The sequence below is a fragment of the Chironomus tepperi genome, unplaced genomic scaffold (assembly GCF_022539635.2).
Source record: "Chironomus tepperi strain 1889 unplaced genomic scaffold, CSIRO-AGI_Ctep_v1 contig_395, whole genome shotgun sequence".
Lineage (NCBI taxonomy): Eukaryota > Metazoa > Arthropoda > Insecta > Diptera > Chironomidae > Chironomus > Chironomus tepperi.
In genome coordinates, this window is record NW_027226517.1 from 364,337 (window position 1) to 376,414 (window position 12,078).

General features: G+C 31.9%; 1 protein-coding gene across 1 annotated transcript; it reads left to right on the top strand.

Moving 5' to 3' along the window:
* Nucleotides 1-599: 599 nt before the first annotated feature.
* Nucleotides 600-8,745, top strand: LOC139096638 (cationic amino acid transporter 2-like). The gene is made up of 7 exons (XM_070648371.1): nt 600-890; nt 4,354-4,711; nt 4,799-5,478; nt 5,565-5,905; nt 6,056-6,413; nt 6,966-7,074; nt 7,140-8,745. The coding sequence occupies exons 2-7, from the start codon at nt 4,477-4,479 to the stop codon at nt 8,357-8,359; spliced, it is 2,943 nt and encodes a 980-aa protein (XP_070504472.1). The 5' UTR covers nt 600-890; nt 4,354-4,476; the 3' UTR covers nt 8,360-8,745.
* Nucleotides 8,746-12,078: the final 3,333 nt, after the last annotated feature.

A 12,078-nucleotide genomic window follows, 5' to 3' on the forward strand; every position in this document is an offset into this window, starting at 1 on the left:
ACTCACCTAAATAAGCGAGAGCACACTCAATCAATATAACTGAGCATGATCAATTTAGTTAGCATACTGATTGGCATGCTACATGTCTGTTCAGTATCATTTTAAGTAAATTAACATGCAATTAAGTATTAAAAGTAAGAATCTTATTTATGTCATGAGTAGTGAATTTGTAATTAAAACTAATACATCCAATAACAAAAATCTAGTTCAAAATTAAAATCTCGAAAATGACATAAGAACTCATACCCGAGTAAACAAAAAATCGTTAGAACTATACATAACCTGTTCAATCGCTTTATTGCTTTACTGTTCATTTGAGATAAAAATTCATTTTTCACACCAAGTCGACACTCAACATTCCATACCCTGAAAAAAGTCCATTCTTTATATAGATTTACACTTAAGCGCTTCAAATGGCATCTAATTGTCTCACACGATTCGCAATTGATAACAAGACGATAATTAAATTCAATGAGAGAATCAAATAACAACAACAAAAAAACGAGAGAATACAAAACAAACTTATCAGTAAATAGGCTTCAGAACTCTATTGCTCATTTGAACACAAAATCTAATCAGTTAAGTGCACATTGAGGAATCAATCAGTATTCGCGGAGTCGTTTAAACGAAAAGATCGAATTTTAAAGACTGAAAGACAATTTTTTTATATTATTGCAAAAAAAGGAGGTGTTGACGCATAGAAAAGAAAAAAAGTAGATTTATATGACAAGTGTGAAGTATGTCACTATCAAATCAAAACAATAAGCTGAGTAATGAAATCAATTAAATCAACTTGCAAGTTCAGTCAAGGATTTATTACATTAATCAAGAATTGCATCATCCGTGAATAAAAAGCTATTGACAATAGTTAGTGTCCACGTTTAGAAAAGGTGATTAAATCAGTGATTAATTACATATTAAGTGATCCTCATCACGTGCTTTTATTGTTTTGAATCGGGAAGAAAATAAAATCATAAATAATTATTGACCTAATCTATAAATTGTCTGTGAATCTTCATATACTTTGTGCGTTGATGATCATTTTGTAGACGATTGATTCTTTATTGAGGTTTTATGAGTCATACGGGGGAAATTGAGAATTTAAATGGATTTTTATATTTTTCCTGTTTTTATGAGAGATAATTGAGATCTTGAATGCATTTTTCAATGTTTAGTGTCTGATTTCAAACTTAAGAATACAAATGAAATTGATTTAGGTTTTGCATCATTCCTAACAAGCAATGAGCAAGTAAATTAATTGTTTTTCAATCAACAAAAAGATACATCTACATATTTTAGAAATTCGAGCACGCATCAATTTCAAAACTAGATCTTTACCCGAAAACCAAACTTCATCCAGCTTCAAACTACCTTGGAAATAGATTTTTGGCCAATTCTGTGCTGTTTGCTTCCCGAGTTAGTGATCTTATTTGTTTAAGAATCATTTTCTATGAGTTTTAATATTCAAATTACAAATTATTGATCAAACCTTAAGAAATATTCCTGTTGATCCACTGGATCTCACAGCTTGTTAAAAAATCGGTTAAATAGGCTTCTGTTGCTGGCTAAGACGGGTCCTTCTGATATACTTTTTTTGGTTGCTTTGCTTTTTCTTTACGGTTGTATACAAAGTGATTTTCCTTGTGCTATTAATCCGTTACCTATTTTCCTTCACAAAATGCTAGACAGTCAAGGTCTCCTTCATGCTTCCTTAACGTGTGATCGATTAAACCCCTTTTCCGAAACCAATCTCGATGGTATGATAACTTGTTGTTCTGTTATACAATTCTAATTACTAATTGTGGAATTACGATGATTTTGACAAGAAATTTTCCAAAAAGATCGGAAATAATTTTTTTGCCCATTTTAATTGAACTATAGTTTCTTACTATCTCAATGCATTCATCTATTTAGAGCATTTTTTAACCGCAAGTCTGCAGTTTTAGACTTTAACTTATAGTTCGTCCAAGGCTGCAGGCATGCAATCTTGAGAAAACCTAATTAGAGAATTAAGCAAATAATATACTAATTTACCCCGAAATACCAGATAATCTCAATTAAGTCACACAAATTCCTTAAATTTTTCAGTGCACATGTTCTTCGCACTTATAATTTTTTCAATTAATTTAATCAAGAAAAATTCCGACCTCTCCAATCAGAATGATATTGAGCTTAATTCCTTCACATATTTTATTTTCGCAAAAACACCTAACTAATCGCAAAAATCTGTCAAAAAGTTCACACAATTACTAACACTTGACCTAAATCTTCTTGTTCTTTTGATCATGACACTTCAGAGCAAAAAATAAGTCCGAAAAACGGAGATAATTCAACGAACTTGACTTACTCCTGAAAACAAATTCTTGTGATTGACAATGTGACACAATTTCTTATCAATCAATTACCATATTTTAAATTATATTTAATTGCGTTCATGAAATACTTTTAGAATTGTAAATTGGATTAGCATTTTTGTTCAATGATTTTTCCTCTTCTGATTTTGATTGCTGATTGTCTGAGATTATATGTGACGTTTTACAATCAAAATAATTTTAATACTGCGTAGTTTAATTTGTAGTTTATGAACTTATTTATAAAATGTTTTGAATTGTGACGTCAATTTACATAGAGGAAATCAATTGTTTTGAGCCGTTTTGAATAGAATTATGAGAAGCTGTTTATATAAATAGGAAAGAATCTGAACTAAAACTCTTTGTCGTAAGATGCTGCAAATATTTAGATTTTGTCTAAAACTATTGACCAGCAGCCTTGGACGAACTATAAGATAAAGCTGAAAATGGCAGATTTATGAATCTAAAATACGGGAAACGCAGCCCTTGACCGAACCCTTCAAATATTTCTTAAACAATCCACACAAATGAAAAAGGCTTCATTATGGACATTCAGGACTCCATCAGAGATCTTTAATTAAAACCAAATGGAAGCCGACTTTTTTAGGATCCATATTTTGAAGGAATCGTAAAGGAGTCTTCTTCTTTTAAGTTAATGTATCACGCTAACTTGAGAAAACAATTCTGAGTGAAACATCGGATCTAATTGAAATCTTGACCTCTACAAAACATGCTAAGATGTGTCAAGGAGGCATACTTACTTATTTGCTTCCGTACTTCCTTGGCGAAGGCGCACGAATGCACATTGCAACATTTAGAGTTCGTCGAATGCTGGATCTGTCCTTAGATAACTTCAGACATACAGTCGATTAATCACAGCCTGTTCCATCCGGGAAGTTTTTATTTGACTTTTTGCATGTCCAATTCTGGAGATGACATCTTGGATGACATTACTCATCTTTTGAACAAGTCATACAATTGGTCAATCAAAGCTCTGTTCACTCAGCTAATACTCAAAGTATTTCAATTCCAACCAAAAATGTCATTCACCATATTGTGCAATTAAAACAAGGATTAATTATCATTTAATCCCTATATCTGCTTAACTTTTTTTAAAGATAAAGCTTATTGGGAAACAAAAATAACGAAAAATTGTTGACGAATGCAACTTTATTGATTTTCTTTGACAAAATAATAAAAGAGATTAGGAAACACATGTATTGAAGCACGGTTTGATGTGTATTTATCAATTTTATGTGATCCAGTCGTTTCGACCTTTTGTTTTCAATTTTTGTATTAGTTGAGTATGGGAATATGGATAGAAATATTGTTTGTAAGGTTGATCATAGGTTGCACATTTAAATTGACAATTTCATGAGCTAGATTGTGTAAGATTCACTAAATTAAGAATTTTCCTGATTATATAAATAATCGGTAAATTGATTTATAATCCTGTAACATGTCTGCGTTTCTCTGTCATGAAGAATGATTTACTTACTTACTTACTTCGCTGATCGTAAAGATCAATTGTGATCCATAGCCTCTCTTAGTTTGCTTCTGAAGTTAGCTCGATCGCTTGCTACCGCTTGCTAATTACCAATGCCAAGTTGATGCCAAGTGCATTACTATCTCAATCTACAGCGTATTTCCATGAGTTCTTGTGATACCGGATTAGGCTAGGGCTAGGGATGACAAATGTTATCTCCAGATCTGGACATGCAAGTAGTCAAATAAAAACTTTTCGAATAGAACAGGCTGAGATTTGTAACATGCCGGATTAGGCCAGGGCTTTACCGAATCTGACACCAAGTCAGAGTCACACCGATCTAAAATCGGATTTTTGTTCGATTATCCAATTTGTGCTATGCTTAATATCATCCCAACTCCAATCTCTTTCACAACATTCCAATTTCGCAATCCCTGTCTGAATCATTGAATGTTATCTTATCAAAAATTACACCTACTGCCGTATTTGTTCAATAATTGTTTATTGTTATTATAGTTGATAAGGAGTATACGCTCAGCAGAGCAAAGTGAGAGAGGATTTTATGTGCAGTGTACAAAAAAACAATTATTACTAATCTTTAGTCATCAGTGAGCTGTGAAACAATTAAAACCAGAAAAAATGTCGAAAGTGAATTATTGGAAAATAATGACCAGGAAGAAGCCAATGCCGGTCCACGACTGCGAGGAATCAAAATTTAATCGCTTATTTGGCACATTTGATTTGACAGCATTAGGTGTGAGTGCCACGCTCGGTGTTGGAGTTTATGTACTCGCCGGACACGTTGCAAAACTTGAAGCTGGTCCGAGTGTTATCTTATCATTCTTAATAGCTGCCGCTGCATCATTTCTTGCCGGTAAATCATTGAACTTTTAATACAAATTAATTCGACCTTTATTATCACATTATAATGGAATTACTCACGATTATATATATTTTCTAGGTCTGTGTTACGCCGAGTTTGCATCACGTGTGCCAAAAAGTGGCTCAGCTTATGTCTTTACTTATGTCGCTATCGGTGAATTTATTGCATTTATTATCGGATGGAATTTATTACTTGAATATATAATTGGATCTGCGTCGATAGCAAAAGGATTGAGTCTGTATATCGACAGTATAATTAATGACACAATGAAGAATAGCTTTAGACATATCGCGCCAATTACTTATACTGGAAACTTTTTATCAACATATTTTGACTTTTTTGCATTTACTGGTCCACTTTTGCTTGGATTTGCATTGGCATTTGGACTAAGAAAGTCTGCAGGAATGAATAATATCCTTTGTGTCTTGAATCTTTTTGTTGTGTTCTTCGTAGTCATTGTTGTGCTGATTTATTCAAATTTTGACTACTGGAGAATTGATCCAGCTGATGTTCCACCAGAATATAGACATGCAGCCGGTAGTGGCGGATTCTTTCCGTTTGGATTTTCGGGAACACTTAAAGGTGCAGCAACATGCTTCTTTGGATTTGTTGGATTTGATTGCATAGCTACGACGGGAGAGGAAGTTGAAAATCCAAGAAAAACAGTTCCAAGGGCAATTATGTATTCACTGATTATTATCTTTCTGGCATACTTTGGAGTCTCATTGTTGACACTTATGTGGCCGTATTACTTGTTGGTAAGTGATATATATTATTCAATGATCAAAATTCTGATAAAAAATGATAAAAAGCTACAAAATTTAATATTGTTGTATCTTGTTAGGACGCAGAGGCTCCCCTGCCACATGCCTTCGGTGCCAAAGGTCTTCTCATTCCAAAATGGATCGTGACAATTGGAGGAATCGTTGGCCTTATAGCAAGTCTATTTGGTGCTATGTTTCCACTTCCTAGAATCCTATATGCCATGTCTATGGATGGACTGCTCTTTAAAGAATTTGGAGTGATTTCAAAGAGGTTTAAGACACCTGTGATAGGAACTTTAAGTGCTGCTTTCTTGACGAGTTGCTTTGCCGGGTTATTTGATCTTGCGGCACTTGTAAATATGTTGAGTATCGGCGTGTTACTGGCATATACAGTTGTTGCTATATCGATTATTATTTTGAGGTAAATTTCCGTTCCGAATGTTTTTTTCTCTAAGATTACAATGCAGAATGTAAATTTGTTGAAAATATTAGCAAATATATTTTTAGTTCACAATATTTATCCAGCCAATAAGCACCAGTTCTAATTTTATACATATTTTTTCCATCGTAGATTTGCACAATCAGATCAAATTCCAACTCACAACGGTGATTACATCGAGACATCAAATTTATTACGACCTGGATATAATGTCACGGTTAAAGGATTCTTCTTGCAGCTCATACGAATGAACTCATCAACACGTCCAAACACAATATCCACTACAGTTGTTGGCATACTGATTTTGAGTTATTGCTTTGCATCACTTTTGGTATCATTACTGTTAACATATGGATGGCAATCAGTGTCAAATGGAGAAATGTGGGCGGTTGTGTCAATGACTGTTTTGGTTGTGTTGTTAGTCCTGTTTGCCTTGCTGATATCAATTCAACCTAAGCAAAATATTGTCAGCAATACGAAACCTTTTCTGGTGAGTAAAGGAACGGAGTCTGTTAATTAGGAAAAGATAAAGACAAATTGATATATGAGCTCTGTCCTGAGTATATGGGATTTGTGGAACTAGTTGTATATTTAGTTCTAGAAAGGATCATTGTGACATCATGATGATTCAAAATCAGAACTAGACATACAATTAGTCAAAATAAAACCTGTCCATTGAATTTACTTAAGATATCGATAAGAGTTTAACCTTTCGATCGATACAAACTATTCATGCCAACCAAGTGGTTGCCATATGGCGTCCAAGTGGCGATTTTCATGTTTAATTGCTTGAAAATTGCCCATTGGATTTCATGTTGCCGCCATTCGACTACCATGAAAAACTTGTGCAGATTGAGACTTTGATTTTCGATCGACACAAAGGACTTCCAACTAGAAGTTCATTACGCGTTAATATAACGTCTGAATGTACACCAAGCTTTGTATGACTTCCAAATAGTTGACAAATGTATCTGGGGCCCTTAAATATCATTCATATAAGATTATTTAACTAATTTTCAATGTATATTTCTTCAATTTTTAGGTACCCTTCGTCCCATTCCTACCAGTTATTAGTGTATTCATCAATATTTATTTAATGTTAATGCTTGACTATTTCACATGGATCCGCTTCGGTATTTGGATGTTAATAGGTAAGCTACTCTCAACTTTCATTTGCATGACTTATTACTAACTAACAATTATTAAATACACGAAGGATTCTTTGTGTACTTCCCATATGCTTGGTACCATCACACTCGCATAAATAATATTAATGATACTAACAAAATCGCTAAGCATGAAGGAACAGAAATTAATGAGAAAGGTCCTCAAGAAATTCAAGAACCTCAAAAAATTGAAGCCATTACTTCCAACAACATCGAACAAGAAGAACCAAAATTTATTCACATATCACTAAGATCCGAAGTTCCATCAACCAGCAAGGAACACGCCAATCATCACACACATCACGATAATCACGACTGTCAACTAGCAATTCAAATATTAGACACAGTAATTGAAGATGAAGAAGAAAGTGAATACAGCAAGCGATTATCGAAATTCTTAGACTCAAGTCTAGAAGACATAAATGACATTCCATTGGATATACCACAAAAAGTACCAATAATCTTACCAAAATTAAAAATCATCGACACTGACGATGTTCAGTGCCAAATTGATGAAATTCTCGATCAAGCATGTCTAATTGCATCTGAAAAACTTGTTGAGCTTCAAAGTCCAGTCGATGACGATGAAAATGTTTTCCAAAATGAGAAATTTTTAACCCACTTAAGTGATCTGATTATGTCTAATAAATCTGCTCAAGAGACGCAGACATTGTATAGGAAGAAGAAAAATTTGCAGGATGAAAATAAGACTGAATTGAAGCATTCAAGTAGTGCTCCTGATCTTCAAGATCTTATGAGGCAAATTGAAATGAGAAATGAGCCAAAACTTGTTGTTGTGACTCCATATGAGGATAAGTTCAGAAAGCCAGGAACTGAAGATCCAAATAAGCTTAAAGTACCAAAAGTCAAGCAGTTTTCCCAAACATTGACACCGCCATCAACCAATAAAGAACTTTTAGCGAAATTCGAGGAAATCCAAAAACGAAAAGCTGAAGCTGGAGTTCCAGTCTATCAAGATCCAGACACAGAATCCAGTGAAGATGAGGCAGTCGATAAAGAAGAATTTAAGGAAAAACTTGAAAAGCTTTTAAGCCAAACACCGACAAGAATGTCTCTCGTCAGACCAGTTCCAATGCCCAGAGCAAGTCTACAGAAAAGTAATCAAGTCCAACAGAAAATTGAAGCAATTGATCCAAAACCATTGAAGAGAAGGGTTGAGACACCATCGACTCCAATGAGTGCGACAATGCAGAAGCAGCGACAATTGTTTGATGAAGTTCTTAAGACTATTAAGAAGGATGAGAGCTGAGTTGATAAACTGAGCTGTTGATTTAGATCAGTGATGGGCAACTTGTGTGCCGCGGCACCAATTGATGCCTCGACTGAAACCACACACGGCATTCGGTTCATGGTATTTTCAAACATTTTTGATGACATACTAATGTGCCGCGGCACGCATGTTGTCCACCACTGATTTAGATCCTCTATTGAGCTTTTAAGTCAATATTAATCAGATAATGCATGAGTGATGAAGCGTGTCTAGATAACATAAGTTTAATTTTGTGTGATAAGTATGAATGTATGCATCTTTTGAATTTTGGTTCTGCTATGAGCTGAATTTTCAAGTTATTCTAAATTAAGATAATTGCATGTTCCTCAAAATAAATGGGTATTTACTAATTTTCAACTATGAAATTTTGAAGTAATTTTATTCTTAACTTATTTTCAGGGATCTTCCTATATTTTAAGTACGGAATTAAAATATAATAGTTTAATTCAATTAGGATGGAATTTACTTGAAGTTATGTAAAAAAAAATTAAAATTTCTTCTTTTAGCTATATTATAATGTATAGTTAATATAAAGAGGAACAAAAAATTGTGCATTTATAGCAAAACATTATTTTATATTTATTGAATTGTTAAAAACATGAAATGTTAGAATTTAAAACGAATTGAAAGAAAATAAGTGATATGAAAATAGATTTAAGACTTATTATCTGCGATCATTTGGACTTATTGGATAAAAATTAAATTTCGGAATTTAACATAAATTTTTAAAATATTTAAGATGGAAATTGTAAAAATAAGGATTTTAATGATTAGGAAAATCTAAATTTAAAAATGTAGAAATTTTGGATAGTTTTGAAAGTTTCTTGAATTTAAAATTTTTTGTAATTTTTAAGAATTTTTTAAATTTTTAACATTTAAGAAGTTTAAGAATCTTTGAATCTTTTTAAAATTTCATAATTTTTAATTTTTATATTTTAAATATTTGAAGTTTTTAAGGATTTTTGAAATTTTAAAGAGTTCTTAAAGCTTAAAACCAAATCTTTTTTTGAGAACTTTGGAAATTTTGAAATTTTCGAAATTTTTAATGTTTTTAAAACAAAATTTAAAATTTTGAAAATTTTTAGTTTTAGAATTTCTAAATACTTAAAATTTAAAAATTTATGATATGTACTTTGAAATTTTTAAGAGTTTAAGAATTCTTGAAATTTTAATAATTTAGGAATTTTGAAATTTAGGAAAAAGAAAATTTAGGAAATTTAGGTTTAAAATTTAAGGATTTTAAAATTTTTTATTTACAATTTCCAAGGAATTTCAAATTCCAAAGTTTTCAAATTTATAAATTGATAGATTGAAAAATTCTAAATTCGTCAAAGAATTCTCAAAATTTAACAAATAGATTTTTCGAATTATTTAAATCTAAAAAATTTAAAAATCTCTATTCTACTTAAATTTCAATAATTACATAAAGTTTCAACCAAATAATGTGTTCACACGATTAATTTTAAGTATAAATATCAATGTATCTAAAAAATACTAAAGCATTACCATAACTGATCAAATCTGATCTGTCAAAAATCAACCAAATTATTTCTACCAAAGACACCGAAAAATCACCAAAAGTCATTGACCATCACTCGGAAGCCAAGACAAAATTTCACAAAAATGACAGAAGACTTGCAGAAGACAATGCCCAGCATCAATAGACCTTTTCATATTCAATATACCAAATAAAGTAAAATTGTTCTTGAAAAATTTGCTTAATAAAGATTGAGCTTGAACTTAAATCACCAGACTATTTTTATGCTGCTTATACTGATCAATATCACAGATAATCTTAAAAATTGTTCAAGCTACCTCAAGGTGTAAAATAATTGCAAGTAAAATGCTCAATAATCATTAATCTTTACAGCTGTCAATTTTCTTTTCTTTTCATGTCGCGCTGAAGAGAAAAAAAATTCAAAAATGGTAAAATATCTTGAGTTTTGTTGGATGGCTATTTTGTGGATTTATGATGGAATTGGTATGGAGATATAGGATGAATCGGTCATTTTGTCCATTTTGGGATTGATGGTTTGGAGCAAATAAGTTAGAAGTCGACTAAAATTCGGGATGGACATCGAGTTGACATCGAGCTTTGGAAATGCCTCTGATTTTCTAGTTCTTGATTATTGTTGATACAATTTTAATGAATTAAAACTGTCCCAAGTGGACAAAAATACGTTAAAACTTGTCAATGGCAAGATAATGTTCAGCTTCTGTCGTCAGCGGTGTTCTTAGTAAAAACAGGAAGTACCACGGAAAGCTGATCTACAGCCTCCCAAGCTCCCTGATTTCCAGAGGTCGACGTCGATTCAAATTTTGTATTGAATCGAGTCGACTTGAGCCGAATTTTCCAAGTAAATACCGAATCTACTTCGAGCTGTGCAAATTACTCAACTGAACAAGGTACAGCTCAGAAGAGTTGCTGTTGAGTTCAAACTATCGGATTCGAATCCCATTCATCAGTTTAATGATTTTTTAGTAAGTAGTCGTTTCAGCGTCTATTTAGCATATTACGTGATACTTTTCAGGTTCGTTCTATCCACATTCCAATCATTAGGTAATCTAGTAGCTCTCGTCACTTTGTCTCTCGCTACACTTCAAGTTTTTGACCCGTTCCTTAATTCAACGTTGCCCAGAATTTCAAATTAGGCTTGATCTTGTACATTTCAGAATTAATTTTTCAGAAATTAACACTTTTCAGCATAATAACTCTTACTCTTACTAAGCTACTGTTTGTAAATAGTCTGATGGTCATCCGACTGACACAATTCATAAACTTCACGCAGCTATATTTTTATGAGATTTCATTTAGGAAATGTTCAGCTGTCATGAACCTTCATTACAAATACACAATGTTTTAATTGAAGAATGTCATTAGAATCGGTAAATTATCAAAGCAATAAAACATAAAATACTTCTCGACCTTGTCAAATTAATTTCAATTAACGCATGTGAGGTCCACTCCAGCGCCATCTATTGCTCAATAGTTGAGGCATAAGAATTTAATGAGAGAGAATTGAGAGAATAAAATGCACAACAAGAAGAAACTGCATTTTGCGAGAGATCACTCCACATGTACTGAATTTGTTTGAGATGTAACATGAGCTGATCAGTTTCTTTTAGTCTGTTCGATCATAAAGACGCAAATAATTAAACGATCTAATCGTAAATACGGCGCGCGTACATGTTTTTTTGTGGATTATTAAAGTCAATTTTTGATAGATTAAAGAGTTTTTTTTATGTGAATTTAAATTTAATTTGTGGAATAAAATACAAATTTAAATTAAGAAATTCAATTTTAATATTTGTGAAAACTTTTAAAAATTCAATATAAAATTTGTGAAAAATTTAAAAATTCAATTTAAAATTTGTGAAAAATTCGAAAATTCAATTTTAAAATTTGTGAAAACTTTGAAAATTCAATTTAAAATTTTGTGAAAACTTTAAAATTTCAATTTAAAAGTTATGAAAAATTTGAAAAATTCTAAAAAAATAATTAATGTGCAAAAAAAATGATAAATTAAGCTCATCAATTGGAAATTACATACTAAAAGTGAAAATACAATAAAAAATAAAAATGAGAATTAATGAAATCATCAATTACAATTTGATTGTTAGTTTCGTACATCATCCATGCTATAGCTATATCTAGCTGGAGATGAGTGAAAATTTTCAATTGAACAATTATCTTTAAA